At 37.4% G+C, this 19,732-nt stretch overlaps 1 protein-coding gene across 8 annotated transcripts in view; it reads left to right on the top strand.

The window, feature by feature from the left end:
• Positions 1-19,732, top strand: part of SLC4A10 (solute carrier family 4 member 10) — a 343,111-nt gene that overhangs the window by 109,142 nt on the left and 214,237 nt on the right. For all 8 annotated transcript variants that reach the window (XM_025001558.2, XM_059874452.1, XM_025001569.2 and 5 more), the window contains 1 exon segment: positions 18,397-18,478. In XM_025001558.2, the coding sequence (XP_024857326.1) occupies positions 18,397-18,478 (82 nt within the window).

Genomic DNA, 19,732 nt, shown 5'->3' with positions numbered 1-19,732 from the left:
ATACAACTCAGTAGCAAAAAGGATTGGATTAAGAAGTGGGCAGAACACCCGAATACACTTTTTTTTCCCACAGAAAATGTGTGGACACCCAACAGGTACATAGAAAGTTGCTCACTAATTATCACAGAAATGCAAATGAAAACCACAGTAAGATATCACTTCACACCTGTTAAAATGGCTGTTATCAAAAAGCCAACAAATGGCAAGTGTTGGAGAGGATGTGGAGAAAGGGAATCCCTGTGTACTGTTGGTGGAAATGTAAATTGGGGAAACCACTATGGAGACTCCTCAAAATTAGAACTACCAAATGTCCCAGCAATTCCACATCTGGGTATTTATCCAAAGAAAACAAAAGCACTAACTCAAAAGATACATATGTATGTCCTAACATTCATGAAAGTAATGTTTAAATTTATCTTATTTTAATTTATTTTTCTTTATATCCTTCATTTTCTTGGCTCAGGATTCTTTCTTGCATCTCAGACATTCTTTCTGGGATAGTTTTATTTCCTCTTGATGTATGTTCCTTTAGAAAGGGTGCCTTAGTGATAAATTCTCTTAATTTCTATTTGTCCAAAATACGTTTCTTGAATGATAGCTTAACTAAATATTTATTTTTACATTAATGATTTTTTTCCCTTAGTATCCTGAATATATTATTTTACTGTCTTCTGGCTTCTATTTTTATTAGTTTGTCATTCCTTTGCAGGTAATCTTTTTTTTCCTTGCTGCTTAAAAAATGTGTCATTCTGCAGTTCCACATGATATGTGTATGTGTGTCTTTTAATTATTCTGTTTGTAATTCATTGTGATTCCTGAATCTGAGGATTCATGTCTTCTATCAATTTTGGAATATTTTCACCTATTTTCAAACAGTACTTCTTCATTTTCTCTGTTCTCATTTTCTAGAACTCCAGGTATATGTTAGACTTTATCATATTATCCCTCATCTAAAAAATATCTACTTCTTATTTTTCACAATGTTTTTCTGTGATACATTCTGTATAATTTTTTTCAGATATTTCCCCCAATTCCTTAATTGTCTCTCCAGCCCGCTCTTTTACCCATTCATGGAATTTTAAATTTCAAGAATATTATATATGTGTGTGTGTACAAAAGACCTACAAGACAGATGGAGGCTTGTAAGGCATTTTATATGCAAGCAGTGTGAAGAGAGTAAAGACAGCATGAAGCAGCAGCAGGAAATTTAGCAGCAGTTAGCATTGTTTTTCCAGAGAAGGCAATGAATGGCATCCTACTCCAGTACTCTTTTGCCTGGAATATCCCATGGACAGAAGAGCCTGGTGGACTGCAGTCCATGGGGTCACAAAGAGTCCGGCACAACTGAGCGACTTCACTCTCACTTTTCACTTTCATGCATTGGAGAAAGAAATGGCAACCCACACCAGTGTTCTTGTCTGAAGAATCCCAGGGACAGGGGAACCTGGTGGGCTGTTGTCTATGGGGTCGCACAGAGTCGGACACGACTGAAGCGACTTAGCAGCAGCAGCAGCAGCATTGTTTTTCAGAGAAGGCAATGGCACCCTACTCTAGTACTCTTGCCTGGAAAATCCCATGGATGGAGGAGCCTGGTAGTCTCCAGTCCAGGGGTCGCTAAGAGTCGGGCCGACTAAGCGACTTCACTTTTACTTTTCACTTTCATGCATTGAATAAGGAAATGGCAACCCACTCCAGTATTCTTGCTTGGAGAATCCCAGGGACAGAGGAACCTGGTGGGCTGCCGTCTATGGGGTCGCACAGAGTCGGACACGACCGAAGCGACTTAGCAGCAGCAGCAGCATTGTTTTTCTGGGTACAAAACTGGGTTAATCTGGAGAAATGAGGATGTAAGAGGACGCAGTGACAAGGCAGGAGTTGAGAAATCAAAACAAGCAAACAAATCTGGAGGATCACATGGGCAAACAAGACAGAGACTCAATTATAAAAAATGCCCATTAGAATATTTTTGACTAATTGAAATTGTTCTTAATGTCTCATACACTTTTTATCCTTAAACCATCAGATGTAAGGCCCCCTAGGAGGCCTAACAGGAGAGATAGTATTCTTTGAATCACAGTGATGGTAATAAATACAGTATTATATGTTGTGATGAAGGTAATCCTGAGCCAGAGACAGCTTAGCATTGCAAGATTTTCATCAGTAAGCTTCTCAACATTTTAACATTTCAGTATTTCAAGCCTGACTCTGGACTACTTCATTTCCCTGTCATAATTCTGTAGTCTCTAATAGGTCTTTAAAATTTGCATGGGTTAAGTTTTCCAAGTAAAAGAGAGAAAAATCTTAAAATTTCTACATGATGATTGGTTTATGCTTTCTTATCCCTATTCCTATGACAGAGGGTTTTACTCTCCAATTCTTAGTCTCAGTTCTATTTTTTCTTGTATGTGTAAAAATGAAATAACACGTTTACTTTGCATAAGCAAATGAAACCTAATTGCCACCTCCCCAATTAGACACTTTAGAAGTGGACTCATTGCCTTTTTATTAAAAAACACCAAAAGGAGAAAGATTTCTTGTGCTACTTCAGAATAAATATATTTCATATAATTCAGGTAGTACAGTGTATAAATTAGATGGATTGAACTTACATTACCATGAAATGGTATAGTCTATATTTTAAAGTAGATACAAGATTTAAATACCTAATTGCAAAATAATATGCTAGTAAAAATATATGGTTTCTTTTATTTTATTGAAATATAATATACTAAATGAAACTCAAACTTAAGCCTGATATATGCTTAGATTTCAGTTCAGCTAGTATTTATTGAACTCTTATGAAATGTTAATCTCTGAGCTGATGCTTTCTCATCTGTTGCACTGTGTAATACAGCATAATATAGTTAGAGGTTAAACAATTAACCTTTTTCAATTTGTATAATGCTTTAGCTCACATGGAAAAATGAAAAAATGTAGGATGTCTCTAGAGTAAATATGGACACACATGGTGAATAGTAACACTGAATTCAGGTGTTAATGTTCACTTTTTATATTTCACAATTTAAAATAAAAAGTAATGAGATGGACAAGAAAACCAAGGAGTTAAAATTCTGCATGTTTTCAACAAAACAGTAGCAACCCATTATTCAAGCAAAGTACAATAATAATATGGTATGTGACATGTTAAAGTTTTTGTTTGTTTGTTTGTTTTTAAATTTTATTTTATTTTTTAACTTTACAATATTGTATTGGTTTTGCCATATATCAACATGAATCCACCACAGGTATACACATGTTCCCCATCCCTCTTCCCTCCTCCCTCCCCATACCATCCCTCTGGGTCGTCCTAGTGCACCAGCCCCAAGCATCCAGTATAGTGCATCGAACCTGGACTGGCGACTCGTTTCATATATGATATTATACATATTTCCATGCAATTCTCCCAAATCATCCTACCCTCTCCCTCTACCACAGAGTCCAAAAGACTGTTCTATACATCTGTGTCTCTTTTGCTGTCTCGTATACAGGGTTATTGTTACCATCTTTCTAAATTCCATATATATGCGTTAGTATACTGTATTATTGGTGTTTTTCTTTCTGGCTTCCTTCACTCTGTATAATAGGCTCCAGTTAAACTTATAGAAAACATGTTTTAACATTTTTGAAGTGAAATAAGCTCTCAGGTCATGTTTATAAAATACATGTGTCTGTATGTTCCTGTTGCTGCTGCTGCTGCTAAGTCGCTTCAGTCGTGTCCGACTCTGTGTGACCCCATAGACGGCAGCCCATCAGGCTCTACCGTCCCTGGGATTCTCCAGGCAAGAACACTGGAGTGGGTTGCCATTCTAATTCTTAAATCAATACTGGAAAATGTTTCATTAATATTAACCAAGATATTAATCCATAGGTTGAGAGAGACCCTGTAAACTAAATTAAAAGGTAATTTCTGTGTAGAGCCTCATGGCTAGAAATATATACAGATATTAATTATTTGCAAATGTTTAATACTTATATTTGATTAGTTACTCTTTTTATTTCCTTTTGCACATCCAGAAGTTTATTCTATCCCTTATTTTTAATTTATTTCATAAAGTAAGCATTCTTGAGTTATTTATGCTACTAACAGTTCTTTAATGATTCAGTCTCCTCCCTACCATTTTTTCCTCTAATCTTCATTTAACAGTATTTTTTGTTAATCATAACATTTTTTGAATTGTATGTCATTGTTACAGATTGTTTGTATACAAAACAATTGTTTGTATATTTGTAAAAATACAGATGTGATTACTTATTAGGTGGTATGTGTTTTTTATTCAAATATAGTTGCTTTACAATGTCACATTAGTTTCAGATGTACAGAATAGTCATTCAATATTGTTATAGATTATACTGCTTTTAAACTTATTACAAAATAATGGCTACATTGTCTTGTGCTGTATATATCTTTGTTGCTTATCTATTTTATTTTATTTTATGAATTTTCTTGAATTTTCTTTCTTTTTTAAAATTTATTTATTTTAATTAGAGGCTAATTACTTTACAATATTGTATTGGTTTTGCCATACATCAACATTAATCCACCATGGGTGTACATGTGTTCCCAATCCTGAACCCCTCTCCTACCTCCCTCCCCATACCAACCCTCTGGGTGCTTATCTATTTTATATATAGTTCAGTTCAGTTCAGTTCAGTCGCTCAGTCGTGTTCGACTCTTTGCGACTCCATGAACCACAGCAGGCCAGGCCTCCCTGTCCATCACCAACTCCCGGAGTCTACCCAAACCCATGTCCATTGAGTTGGTGATGCCATCCAACCATCTCATCCTCTGTCGTCCCCTTCTCCTCCTGCCCTCAATCTTCCCCAGCATCAGGGTCTTTTCAAGTGAGTCAGCTCTTCACATCAGGTGGGCAAAGTATTGGAGTTTCAGCTTCAACATCAGTCCTTCCAACTCAGGCCTGATCTCCTTTAGGATGGACTGGTTGGATCTTCTTGCAGTCCAAGGGACTCTCAAGAGTCTTGTCCAACACCACAGTTCAAAAGCATCAATTCTTCTGCACTCAGCTTCCTTTATAGTCCAACTCTCACATCCATACATGTGACCACTGGAAAAACCATAGCCTTGGCTAGACAGACTTTTGTTGGCAAAGTATGTCTCTGCTTTTTAATATTCTGTCTAGGTTGGTCATAACTTTCCTTCCAAGGAGTAAGCGTCTTTTAATTTCATGGCTGCAATCACCCTCTGCAGTGATTTTGGAGCCCCGAAAAATAAAGTCAGCCACTGTTTCCACTGTTTCCCCATCTATTTGCCATGAAGTGATGGGACCAGATGCCGTGATCTTAGTTTTTTTAATGTAGAGCTTTAAGCCAACTTTTTCACTCTCCTCTTTCACTTTCATCAAGAGGCTCTTTAGTTCTTCTTCACTTTCTGCCATAAGGGTGGTGTCATCTGCATATCTGAAGTTATTGATATTTCTCCCAGCAATCTTGATTCCAGCTTGTGCTTCTTCCAGCCCAGCGTTTCTCATGATGTACTCTGCATATAAGTTAAATAATTAGGGTGACAATATACAGCCTTGATGTACTCCTTTTCCTATTTGGAACCAGTCTGTTGTTCCATGTCCAGTTCTAACTGTTGCTTCCTGACCTGCATACAGATTTCTCAAGAGGCAGATCAGATGGTCTGATAGTCCCATCTCTTGAAGAATTTTCCAGTTTATTGTGATCCACACAGTAGTTTGTATCTTATTAATTCCGTACCCCTATCTTGCCTCTCCTCCTTCCTTCTGCCAATGGTAACTACTAGTTTGTTTTCTATCTGTGTGTCTGTTTCTGTTTTGTTCTATATATTCATTTGCTTTATTTTCTAAATTCCACATATAAGTGAAATGTAGTATTTGTATTTCTCTGATTTATTTCACTAAGTATAATATACTCTAGGCCCATGCACGGTGTTACAATTGGCAGAATTTCATTTTTTTAATGGCTGAATAATATTTCATTGTATATACATACCCCCATGTTCTTTATCCATTCATCTGTTGATGGACACTTGGGTTGCTTCTGTATCTTGGCTAGTGTAAATAATGCTGGTAAAGCAAACGTGAGAGAAAAGAATAAAACTGGAAATGTGCATCTGGACTTCAGACTATGCCACAAAACTTCAGAAGTAAAAACAGCATGGTACTAACACAAAAACAAACACATAGATCAATGGAACAGAATAGAAAGCTCAGAAATAAAGCCATTGACTGTGATCAATTATTAATAGACTATGACAAAGGAGGCAAAAAACAATTGGAGAAAAGACAATCTCTTCAATAAGAAATGCTGGGAAACCTGGACAGCTTCATGTAAAAGAATGAGATTAAAAAAAATAAAATAAAACAAATAAAAGAATGAGATTAGAACATTTCCACACACCATATAGAAAAACAAACTTAAAAGAGATACGATCCAAATCTAAGATTTGAAACCATAAAACTCCTAGAAGAGAACATAGGCAGAACACTCTATAACATAAATGGTAGCGATATTTTTTTTTGGATCTGTCTCCAAAGACAAGAGAAATAAAAGCAAAAAATAAACAAATATACCTAGTTGAAAATTAGACAGTGTTTTTGACAGATATTTTTTAGTTAAAGTTCTGTATGTAGGTGGCCATTTTGATTATATGTTCATCTCTACAAAACTTGATGTCATAGTATTTAATCATTAAAATAAATGTGACATGTGGATCAGAGTCATAGCAAGAAAGAGATTGTCACTCAAAAAGTGTGAGAAAAATATTTAATGAAAGGACTAATTTGGATGAAACATGTACACTGCTGCTGCTTCTGCGCTAAGTCGCTTCAGTCGTGTCGGACTCTGTGCAACCCCATAGACAGCAGCCCACCAGGCTCTGCCGTCCCTGGGATTCTCCAGGCAAGAACACTGGAGTGGGTTGCCATTTCCTTCTCCATTGCGTGAAAGTGAAAAGTGAAAGTGAAGTCGCTCAGTCGCGACCGACTTGTAGTGACCCCATGGACTGTAGCCCACCAGGCTCCTCCATCCATGGGATTTTCTAGGCAAGAGTACTGGAGTGGCTTGCTTAATAGATAATTATTAAAGACCTACTCTATAGCACAGGGAACTCTACTAAGTTCTCTGTAATGACCTGTATGGGAAAAGCACTGGTCTTGGCAAACACCCTCTTCCAACAACACACGAGTAGACTCTACACATGGACATCACCAGATGGTCGACACCGAAATCAGATTGATTATATTTTTGCAGCCAAAGATGGAGAAGCTCTATACAGTCAGCAAAAACAAGACCAGGAGCTGACTGTGGCTCAGATCATGAACTGCTTGTTGCCGAATTCTGACTGAAATTGAAGAAAGTGGAAAAATCACTATACCATTCAGGTATGACCTAAATCAAATCCCTTATGACTGTATGAGTGGAAGTGAAAAATAGATTTAGGGACTAGATCTGGTAGAGTGCCTGATGAACTATGGATGGAGGTTTGTGACATTGTACAGGAGACAGGAATCAAGACCATCCCCAAGAAAAAGAAATGCAAAAAAGCAAAATGGCTGTCTGAGGAGGTCTTACAAAGAGCTGTGAAAAGAAGACAAGCAAAAAGCAAAGGAGAAAAGGAAAGATATACCCATCTGAATGCAAAGTTCCAAAGAACAGCAAGGAGAGATAGAAAAGTCTTCCTCAGCGATCAATGCAAAGAAATAGAGGAAAACAATAGAATGGGAAAGACTGGAGATCTCTTCAAGAAAATTAGAGATACCAAGGGAACATTTCATGCAAAGATGGGTTCAATAAAGGACAGAAATGGTATGGACCTAACAGAAGCAGAAGATATTAAGAAGAGGTGGCAAGAATATACAGAAGAACTGTACAAACAGATAACCATGATGGTGTACTCACTCACCTAGAGCCAGACATCCTGGAATGTGCAGTCAAGTGGGCCTCACTATGAACAAAGCTAGTGGAGGTGATGGAATTCCAGTTGAGCTATTTCAAATCCTGAAAATTGATGCTGTGAAAGTGCTGCATTTAATATGCCAGCAAATTTGGAAAATTCAGCAGTGGCCACAGGACTGGAAAAGGTCAATTTTCATTCCAATCCCAAAGAAAGGCAATGCCAAAGAATGCTCGAACTACCACACAATTGCACTCATCTCACACGCTAGTAAAGTGATGCTTAAAATTCTCTAAGCCAGGCTTCAGTAATACGTGAATCATGAACTTCCAGATGTTCAAGCTGGATTTAGAAAAGGCAGAGGAACCAGAGATCAAATTACCAACATTCACTGGATTATCGAAAAAGCAAGAGAGTTCCAGAAAATCATCTGTTTCTGCTTTATTGACTATGCCAAAGCCTTTGACTCTGTGGATCACAATAAACTGTGGAAAATTCTTCAAGAGATGTGAATAGCAGACCACCTGACCTGCTTCTAGAGAAACCTGTATGCAGCTGAGGAAGCAACAGTTAGAACTGGATATGGAACAACAGAATGGTTCCAAATAGGAAAAGGAGTACGTCAAGGCTGTATATTGTCACCCTGCTTATTTAACTTATATGCAGAGTACATCATGAGAAACGCTGGGCTGGAAGAAGCACAAGCTGGAATCAAGATTGCTGGGAGAAATATCAATAACCTCAGATATGTAGATGACACCACCCTTATGGCAGAAAGTGAAGAGGAACTAAAAAGCCTCTTGATGAAAGTGAAAGAGGAGAGTGAAAAAGTTGGCTTAAAGCTCTACATTAAAAAAACTTAAGATCATGGCATCTGGTCCCATCACTTCATGGCAAATAGATGGGGAAACAGTGGAAACAGTGGCTGACATTATTTTTCGGGGCTCCAAAATCACTGCAGAGGGTGATTGCAGCCATGAAATTAAAAGACGCTTACTCCTTGGAAGGAAAATTATGACCAGCCTAGACAGAATATTAAAAAGCAGAGACATTACTTTATCAACAAAGGTCCATCTAGTCAGACCTATGGTTTTTCCAGTGGTCATGTATGGATATGAGAGTTGGACTATAAAGAAAGCTGAGTGTGGAAGAATTGATGCTTTTGAACTGTGCTGTTGGAGAAGATTCTTTTTTTTTTTTTTTTTTTGTACTTTCAGATGTTTGACTTACTTTCTTTTTTTTATTTTATTTTATTTTTAAACTTTACATAATTGTATTAGTTTTGCCAAATATCAAAATGAATCCACCACAGTTATACATGTGTTCCCCATCCCGAACCCTCCTTCCTCCTCCCTCCCCATACCATCCCTCTGGGTCGTCCCAGTGCACTAGCCCCAAACATCCAGTATCGTGCATCGAACCTGGACTGGCATCTCGTTTCATACATGATATTTTATATGTTTTAATGCCATTCTCCCAAATCTTCCCACCCTCTCCCTCTCCCACAGAGCCCATAAGACTGTTCTATACATCAGTGTCTCTTTTGCTGTCTCGTACACAGGGTTATTGTTACCAGCTTTCTAAATTCCATATATATGTGTTATTATACTGTATTGGTGTTTTTCCTTCTGGCTTACTTCACTCTGTATAATAGGCTCCAGTTTCATCCACCTCATTAGAACTGATTCAAATGTTTTCTTTTTAATGGCTGAGTAATACTGCATTGTGTATATGTACCATAGCTTTCTTATCCATTCATCTGCTGATGGACATCTAGGTTGCTTCCATGTCCTGGCTATTACAAACAGTGCTGCGATGAACAGTGGGGTACACATATCTCTTTCCCTTCTGGTTTCCTCAGTGTGTATACCCAACAGTGGGATTGCTGGATCATAAGGCAGTTCTATTTCCAGTTTTTTAAGGAATCTCCACACTGTTCTCCATAGTGGCTATACTAGTTTGCATTCCCACCAACAGTGTAAGAGGGTTCCCTTTTCTCCACACCCTCTCCAGCATTTAATATTTGTAGACTTTTGGATCGCAGCCATTCTGACTGGTGTGAAATGGTACCTCATAGTGGTTTTGATTTGCATTTCTCTGATAATGAATGATGTTGAGCATCTTTTCATGTGTTTGTTAGCCCTCTGTATGTCTTCTTTGGAGAAATGTCTATTTAGTTCTTTGGCCCATTTTTTGATTGGGTCATTTATTTTTCTGGAGTTGAGCTGTAGGAGTTGCTTGTATATTTTTGAGATTAGTTGTTTGTCAGTTGCTTCATTTGCTATTATTTTCTCCCATTCTGAAGGCTGTCTTTTCACCTTGCTAATAGTTTCCTTCGATGTGCAGAAGCTTTTAAGGTTAATTAGGTCCCATTTGTTTATTTTTGCTTTTATTTCCAATATTCTGGGAGGTGGGTTAGAGGATCCTGCTGTGATTTAAGTCGGAGAGTGTTTGGCCTATGTTCTCCTCTAGGAGTTTTATAGTTTCTGGTCTTACGTTTAGATCTTTAATCCATTTTGAGTTTATTTTTGTGAATGGTGTTAGAAAGTGTTCTAGTTTCATTCTTTTACAAGTGTTTGACCAGATTTCCCAGCACCACTTGTTAAAGAGATTGTCTTTAATCCATTGTATATTCTTGCCTCCTTTGTCAAAGATAAAGTGTCCATATGTGCGTTTATTTATCTCTGGGCTTTCTATTTTGTTCCATTGATCTATATTTCTGTCTTTGTGCCAGTACCATACTGTCTTGATGACTGTGGCTTTGTAGTAGAGCCTGAAGTCAGGTAGGTTGATTCCTCCAGTTCCATTCTTCTTTCTCAAGATCGCTTTGGCTATTCGAGGTTTTTTGTCTTTCCATACAAATTGTGAAATTATTTGTTCTAGCTCTGTGAAGAATACCGTTGGTAGCTTGATAGGGATTGCATTGAATCTATAGATTGCTTTGGGTAGTATACTCATTTTCACTATATTGATTCTTCCAATCCATGAACATGGTATATTTCTCCATCTATTAGTGTCCTCTTTGATTTCTTTCACCAGTGTTTTATAGTTTTCTATATATAGGTCTTTAGTTTCTTTAGGTAGATATATTCCTAAGTATTTTATTCTTTCCGTTGCAATGGTGAATGGAATTGTTTCCTTAATTTCTCTTTCTGTTTTCTCATTATTAGTGTATAGGAATGCAAGGGATTTCTGTGTGTTAACTTTATATCCTGCAACTTTACTATAGTCATTGATTAGTTCTAGTAATTTTCTAGTGGAGTCTTTAGGGTTTTCTATGCAGATCATGTCATCTGCAAACAGTGAGAGTTTTACTTCTTCTTTTCCAATTTGGATTCCTTTTATTTCTTTTTTGGCTCTGATTGCTGTGGCCAAAACTTCCAAAACTATGTTGAATAGTAATGGTGAAAGTGGGCACCCTTGTCTTGTTCCTGACTTTAGAGGAAATGCTTTCAATTTTTCACCATTGAGGATAATGTTTGCTGTGGGTTTGTCATATATAGCTTTTATTATGTTGAGGTATGTTCCTTCTATTCCTGCTTTCTGGAGAGTTTTTATCATAAATGGATGTTGAATTTTGTCAAAGGCTTTCTCTGCATCTATTGAGATAATCATATGGTTTTTATTTTTCAGTTTGTTAATGTGGTGTATAACATTGATTGATTTGCAGATATTGAAGAATCCTTGCATCCCTGGGATAAAGCCCACTTGGTCATGGTGTATGATCTTTTTAATGTTTTGTTGGATTCTGATTGCTAGAATTTTGTTAAGGATTTTTGCATCTATGTTCATCATTGATATTGGCCTGTAGTTTTCTTTTTTTGTGGGATCTTTGTCAGGTTTTGGTATTAGGGTGATGGTGGCCTCATAGAATGAGTTTGGAAGTTTACCTTCCTCTGCAATTTTCTGGAAGAGTTTGAGCAGGATAGGTGTTAGCTGTTCTCTAAATTTTTGGTAGAATTCAGCTGTGAAGCCGTCTGGACCTGGGCTTTTGTTTGCTGGAAGATTTTTGATTACAGTTTCAATTTCCGTGCTTGTGATGGGTCTGTTAAGATTTTCTATTTCTTCCTGGTCGAGTTTTGGAAAGTTGTACTTTTCTAAGAATTTGTCCATTTCTTCCACGTTGTCCATTTTATTGGCATATAATTGTTGATAGTAGTCTCTTATGATCCTTTGTATTTCTGTGTTGTCTGTTGTGATCTCTCCGTTTTCGTTTCTAATTTTATTGATTTGATTTTTCTCCCTTTGTTTCTTGATGAGTCTGGCTAATGGTTTGTCAATTTTATTTATCCTTTCAAAGAACCAGCTTTTGGTTTTGTTGATTTTTGCTATGGAGAAGATTCTTGAGAGTCCCTTGGACTGCAAAGAGATCCAACCAGTCCATCCTAAGGTAGACCAGTCCTGGGTGTTCATTGGAAGGACTGATGTTGAAGCTGAAACTCCAGTCCTTTGGCCACCTGATGCAAAGAGTTGACTCATCGGAAAAGACCCTTATGCTGGGAAAGATTGAGGGCGGGAGGAGAAGAGAACGACAGAGGATGAGATGGTTGGATGGCATCACTGACTCGATGGACATGGGTTTGGGTGGACTTCGGAAGTTGGTGATGGACAGGGAGGCCTGGTGTGCTGCGGTTCATGGGGTCGCAAAGAGTCAGACATGACTGAGTGACTGAACTGAACTGATATAGGAAAAGAATCTAAAAAGACTGCATATATGTATAACTGATTCACTTTGCTGTATGCCCAAAACTAATACAGCACTGTAAACCAACTATACTCCAATAAATTTTTTTAAAAAGTGTAGGCAGGATAAAGGGTAATCCTTAATCAAATTCTAGAAATGTGTACCATCTGGAAACTGTTACTACTTCTAGGCCTAAAGGAGCAAGGAAGTAGTTAATGCAAACCAGTGAGGTCTATAGCTGTATAAGTCACATGACAAGAGCTTTGTTCTTTGATAATGGATCACAGTCATTGCCAAACTATGGTCCAACAGGGATTGTGTTTCTCTGGTCCCAGTCTATAGTGCTCTGTCATTATAGGAAGCTAAAAGTCAAGGGATCCTAGTAATGCAGTCTGTAAAGAAACAGAGCATGGTGAATAAGAGTGGAAAGTGGATCTGTAAGGATTAGTGGAGAATATATAGGACACCATAATATCCTAATATCTGATATTTTTTTAAAAGGTAGAAATGTGATTACTTTTTTTAAAATATGGTAAACAGTTATAAGGAAGAAAAAGTTCCGAATTGAAAATGAACTGCTCTAGGTGAGTGATCACACCATCATGATTATCTGGGTCATGAATATCTTTTTTTGTACAGTTCCTCTGTGTATTCTTGCCACTTCTTAATATCTTCGGCTTCTGTTAGGTCCATACCATTTCTGTCCTTTATTGTGCCCATCTTTGCATGAAATGTTCCCTTGATATCTCTAATTTTCTTGAAGAGATCTCTAGTATTTCCCATTCTATTGTTTCCCTCTATTTCTTTCCATTGATCACTGAGGAAGGCTTTCTTATCTCTCCTTGCTAGTCTCTGGAACTGTGCATTCAAATGGGTATATCTTTCCTTTTCTCCTTTGCCTTTCACTTCTCTCTTTTCACAGCTATTTGTAAGGCCTCACCAGACAACCATTTTGGTTTTTGCATTTCTTTTTCTTGGGGGTGGTCTTAATCTCTGCCTCTTGTACAATGTCATGAACCTCTGTCCATAGTTCTTCAGGCACTTTGTCCATCAGATCTAATCTGTTGAATCTCTTTGTCACTTCCACTGTATAATCATAAGGGATTTGATTTAGGTCACACCTGGATGGTCTAGTGGTTTTCCCTACTTTCTTCAGTTTAAGTCTGAATTTGGTAATAAGGAGTTCATGATCTGATCCACATCCTGGAATGCGAAGTCAAGTGGGCCTTAGAAAGCATCACTACGAACAAAGCTAGTGGAGTTGATGGAATTCCAGTTGAGCTATTTCAAATTCAAAAAGATGATGCTATGAAAGTGCTGCCCTCAATATACCAGTAAATTTGGAAAACTCAGCAGTGGCCACAGGACTGGAAAATGTCAGTTTTCATTCCAATCCCAAAGAAAGGCAATGCAAAAGAATGCTCAAACTACTGCACAATGCACTCATATCACACACTAGCAAAGTAATGCTCAGAATTTTCCAAGCCAGGCTTCAACGGTACATGAACTGTGAACTTCCAGATGTTCAAGATGGATTTAGAAAAGGCAGAGAAACCAGAGATCAAATTCCCAACATCCGTTGAAACATCAAAAAAGCAAGAGAGTTCCAGAAAAACATCTACTGCTGTTTTATTGACTATGCCAAAGCCTTTCACTGTGTGGATCACAATTAACTATGGAAAATTCTTCAAGAGATGGGAATACCAGACCACCTGACTTGCCTCCTGAGAAATCTGTATGCAGGTCAGGAAGCAACAGTTAGAACTGGGCATGGAACAACAGACTGTTTCCAAATAGGGAAAGGAGTACAGCAAGGCTGTATATTGTCACTCTGTTTATTTAACTTATATGCAGAGTACATCATGAGAAACGCTGGGCTGGAGGAAGCACAAGCTAGAATCAAGATTGCCAGGAGAAATATCAAGAACCCCAGGTATGCAGATGATGCCACCCTTATGGCAGAAAGCTAACAAGAACTAAAGAGCCTCTTGATGAAAGTGAAAGTGGAGAGTGAATATGTTGGCTTAAAGCCCAACATTCAGAAAACTAAGATCATGGCATCTGGTCCCATCACTTCATGGCAAATAGATGGGGAAACAATGAAAACAGTGAGAGACTATTTTGGGGGGGTTCCAAAATCACTTGCTCCTTGGAAGAAAAGTTATGACCTACCTAGTTAGCATATTAAAAAGCAGAGACATTACTTTGCCAAAAAAGTAATAATCAAAGCTATTACTGTCTAGTCAAGCTATGGTTTTTCCAGTAGTCATGTATGAAAGTGAGAGTTGGACTATAAAGAGAGCTGACCGCTGAAGAATTGATGCTTTTGAACTTTGCTGTTGGAGAAGACTCTAGAGAGTCTCTTGGATTGCAAGGAGATGCAACCAGTCTACCCTAAAGGAAATCAGTCCTGAATATTCATTGGAAGGACTGATTCTGAAGCTGAAATTCCAATATTTTGGCCACCTGATAGGAAGAACTGACTCATTTGAAAAGATCCTGATGCTGGGAAAGATTGAAGGCAGAAGGAGAAGGGGACGACAGGGGATGGAAAAAAAAAAAAAAAAAAAAGAAAGAAAATGAACTGCTTCCTCTTCTATTAATCCATTTCAAATGAGATGAGAATTATCAAAAGGACATGAAAAAGTTTCAATTTTCCTGCCCAGAGGATTGCTGTTGGATTTTAGCTTGTAAAACCAGAAAAGTTTATTCCACTGATGACTGTGTTCAAGAGCCATGGTAAATCAGAAAAAGGTGTTTTTTGCATACTCTTAAAGCTGATGATATTTATAAACAATTCTAGAAGAAATTTCTGTGTGAATGAGTTAGTCTGTCCCAGGGTCATAGTCTATACCAATGCTTTTCAAATTTCAGGTCACAAGCCATTTTTCAGTCCTTACATAAATGTAATGGGTAGTGACTAGGACTTCTGAATGAAGTAGTATACCCTTGAACAGAAAATATCAGAGTGCATCGTTTGTAGTAAGAATCAATGCTAGTTTGTGAAACTTTTGATTACATGTATATGAATATGTGACTGTGTTGGGATATGTATTTTTCAGTATGGGCCATGTTCCCCCGCCCAATTAAAACTCTGTTTTCTGGACTCAACCATCCTAAAAGTGTTTACCCAACAGTAAAGAAAAGGTGAACTGTATTGAAAGGCAACACATAATATATTTATGTGTTGTCTCTCTAACGTAGTGCTAAAATTTGCTCCTCGATGAGTAAATATTAATACATATGGAAATTAGGGCACACACACACACACACACATATATATATATATCTGATTTTCACCAATTCTAAAGATAATGACAGTTCAAGATGAAGTAAAATTTTTACTTATTGCTCTATTTGGGATTAGCACATAGACTGGACCCAGTGCCATATGTTGCTCTGCATTTCCCTATATCACACCTCATGTTTACCTGCTCCTGGTCATATGGGGGAAGGGGACTACTCTGCTAAAAGTCTTGAATAATATCAAAGCAATCTTTTGAGCTCTAGCCAAAGTTGAGGAATTTCAGTATATGTATTAGCATTAATCTGTATCTTTGGAATTTTTAGCTGCAAATATGGAACAACTAGGGAGTATAAACCAATACAATATTGTAAAGTAATTAGCCTGTAATTAAAATAAATAAATTTAAATTAAAAAAATAAAGAAGATAATGTGAAACTACAAAATGAGTCACTTACATTGAGTTATATTCATATTCTAGCTTCTAGTTCTTTCTCTTTTAAAGAAAAATTGAAATTAGGTCACTTCTGTTTGTAACCTGCATAGTATTTAATCAATCAGCTATTTCCTATTTAGATTCTACTTCTACTTCTGATGCAGAATTTTATTTTATCTCAGTATCTTAACATTAGCTATTCAAGAGAATTAAATTTTGTATACAGAGAGTATACATGCTTTATATAAATAAGGGGAAAAAACATTTTGTATAAGTTGAGAATTGCTTCAGATCTTTGAAATCAAAATCAAATATTTATGTATGGGGAAAAACATCTTCATATATTCTATATAAAGCTTTCCATTTGGCAGTTGTTTTCAGAGACTGCCATTTTGAGTTATAGTGGAACAGTGCTCTTTCTGACCTTTGAACAAGGATGCATGACTTAGCTTTTGGCATTCTTCCTAACAATACCCCAGAGGGCAGAGTTGTATTCCAATGTGACATATATTTGAAAATGTCTTGCACAGAGGATAAATTTCATTTGTAAATGTATCAAGAGCAGATTCAAAATAGGCTGAAGCTTGCATTTATTTGGTTCAGGAAAATGATATGTCTCGACTTTGGCTATTGCTGTTATTGCTTAAACCAACAGATTTTCTTAAACCTTGCCAAACAGAAGAGCAATGGGTTCTGAAATCTATCTTCATTTTAATTTTTTCTCTCATTATATTGTAAGTTTCTTTAATTCTAATTTCAAAGACTTTACCCTGCCTTGTGTCAGCACAAGTTGTCAGAAAGACAACAGGGTATAAAGCATGTCCTTCTGCTACATATTTTGCTGCGTTTGAAGCATATGAGAGCTGATCTTTTTAGATTGAAATATGTCTATAATTTGGGTTTCCCTGGTGGTTCAGATGGTAAAGAATCTGTGTGCAATGCACGAGATCTGGGTTCAGTCCCTGGGTCAGGAAGATCCCCTGGAGAAGAGAATGGCAACCCACCAGTATTCTTGCCTGGAGAATCCTATGGACAGAGGAGCCTGGTGGCTATAGTCCAAGGGGTCGCAGAGTCAGACATGACTGAGTGACTAACACTTTCACTTTTCCCATGTCTATAATCCTACAGCTGAAAGTACTGATTTGCTGAACATGGAGGACAAATCTTTATTAAGATTATGATCAGGAGTTAAAAGACTTTCAAAGAAGAAACAAAAATATTTTACTTTTCTAATAGTTATAAACTGGAATAAGCTTAGACATAGATCTTGAAACATTCATTCAAATTTATTCTACCTTTCATTTCTCCTTTTGTGCCCAGTGTTCACTTTTAAGGCAGTTTTTACATAGATGTTCACCATCAGATACAATTTGTAAATAATCTGTATTTCTCTTCATTCAGTATTTTGTCCATTCCTACATGGTCAAACTGCAATATACTCACACCTCCCCCATTATTTTACTGAATACCTAGTCACTGAGTCTACTGTTTTGAGTATGTGTATAGTGTTCAAAATACAGAGCCTATGTCCAGTTCTTCTAAATAGGTAAAAAAATTTAGAGAAACTGAATGAAGGTTTAATGCATATGATTGTAATTTACAGTTTAGTTTGAATAAAATGCATTATACTGAAGCAAAGTCACTAGAGTTGTACTTCATTTAGTAATTGCTACTAATTGCTTTCAAGAGGTTAGTTCTCCTCAACCATGTTTATAACTGCAATGGAATTATTTGTCCCGACCATAGCACTAGTGGTGTTAATATTAATGATTTTCACATTGCTTTTGTACAGTTCAAAGTGTCATCTTGTTAGCAAGAATTCTTTATCAGAGATAAAAATGGATGTTACTAAATTGACAGGATAACTCTTTGTTTTCTGTTTTTCATCTCACTAACAAATGATGCCAACTAGAATGTTTGACTGCCCTCAGTTTCATGGAAAATCAAGTGACATTCCTTCTCTGAAAGTGTGGTCAAATTAATCTTAGTCTTTTCTTTTGTAAACTAACACTTGATAATCAAACAGAATAGTCATGTGCAAGTAGGTTTATGTTACTAAATTAGACCTCTAAATTATCAGGTCACATTAAAATTTATTTTCTGAAATTAAGAGACTATATAGTACTATCATTTAGTCTTCTTTCTCTCTCTTCCAGAGAAATGATGAAGAAGCAGTTGTGGATAGAGGTGGAACTCGTTCTATTCTCAAAACACACTTTGAGAAAGAAGATTTAGAAGGTAAGACTTTTGGGGGGAAGGGGATACCTATTGGTATTTCAAAGAGATGTGAAGTTTTAGTAATGTGGAGAACTGCAAAAGTTGGAATCAGAGTAGTGGTGGTGGTGGGACCTGGATATGACTGTTTTGGTGTAGTCTGGAGAGCCAGGAGGCAGTCCTGCAAACAATGAGAGCCTTAATTCATTCAACAGACCTTTACTGAACCTCTCCTGTATTCCTATACTGTATTGTGTGCCAGTCTTTCAGTTACCCTTGCTTCAAGGAGTTAAAATTAATTGGGAAATGAAAAAAATTTATGACAGACTAGCATCTTGGGTGGGGGCTATGTGACAGAGGAGGACAGGAGAGGCATCTCACTCAGTCTGTGTTGTCAGAGTAGACTGTCACTGGGAGTTAAGGACAATTGGTGTTCTAGTTTTATTGCGATATCTGTGAGAGAGGGCTCAAGGCATCATTTGTGTGACTAGATAATTCAGCAGGGAGATTCTGAACTAGAATATCCTGGGTTTAAATATCAGCTCTGTCCCTTATATGGTACAGAACCTTTAGCTAGTTAATTAGTTAGCTTCTGTGTGGCTCCTCTAGTGGCTCAGATGGTAAAGCATCTACCTGCAATGCAGGAAACCCGAGTTCAATCCCTGAATCAGGAAGAGCCCCTGGAGAAGGAAAGGGCAACCCACTCCAGGACCTAGCCTGGAAAATTTAATGGAGGGAGGAGCCTGGCAAAGAGTCGGAAATGACTGAGAGACTTCACTTTCACTTTCTCAGTTTTTTTCTCTGTTGTTAAAATAAAGATAACAATGGAATGTGTTTCCTAAAGTTCTTGTGAGAAATAAGGGGAAAATACTTAGAATAGTACCCAGTGCAGGAGTTACATAAGTGTTGGCAATTTTTCATTTCAGTTCAGTCGCTCAGTCATGTCTGACTATTTGAGACCCCAGGGACTGCAGCACTCCAGGCTTCCCTGTCCATCACCAACTCCCAGAGCTTACTCAAACTCATATCCATTGAGTTGGTGATGCCATCCAGCCATCTCATCCTCTGTCGTCCCCTTCTCCTCCTGCCTTCAATCTTTCCCAGCATCAGGGTCTTTTCCATTGAGTCAGTTCTTTGCATCAGGTGGCCAAAGTATCGGAGTTTCAGATTCAACATCAGTCCTTCCAGTGAATATTCAGGGTTGATTTCCTTTAGTACGGACTGGTTGTATCTCCTTGCCATCTAAGGGACTCTCAAGAGTCTTTTCCAACACCACAG

This window comes from Bos taurus, chromosome 2 (assembly GCF_002263795.3).
Source record: "Bos taurus isolate L1 Dominette 01449 registration number 42190680 breed Hereford chromosome 2, ARS-UCD2.0, whole genome shotgun sequence".
Lineage (NCBI taxonomy): Eukaryota > Metazoa > Chordata > Mammalia > Artiodactyla > Bovidae > Bos > Bos taurus.
The sequence above is the reverse complement of the archived record's forward strand: the minus strand, read 5'-3'. Positions and strand labels throughout refer to the sequence as shown.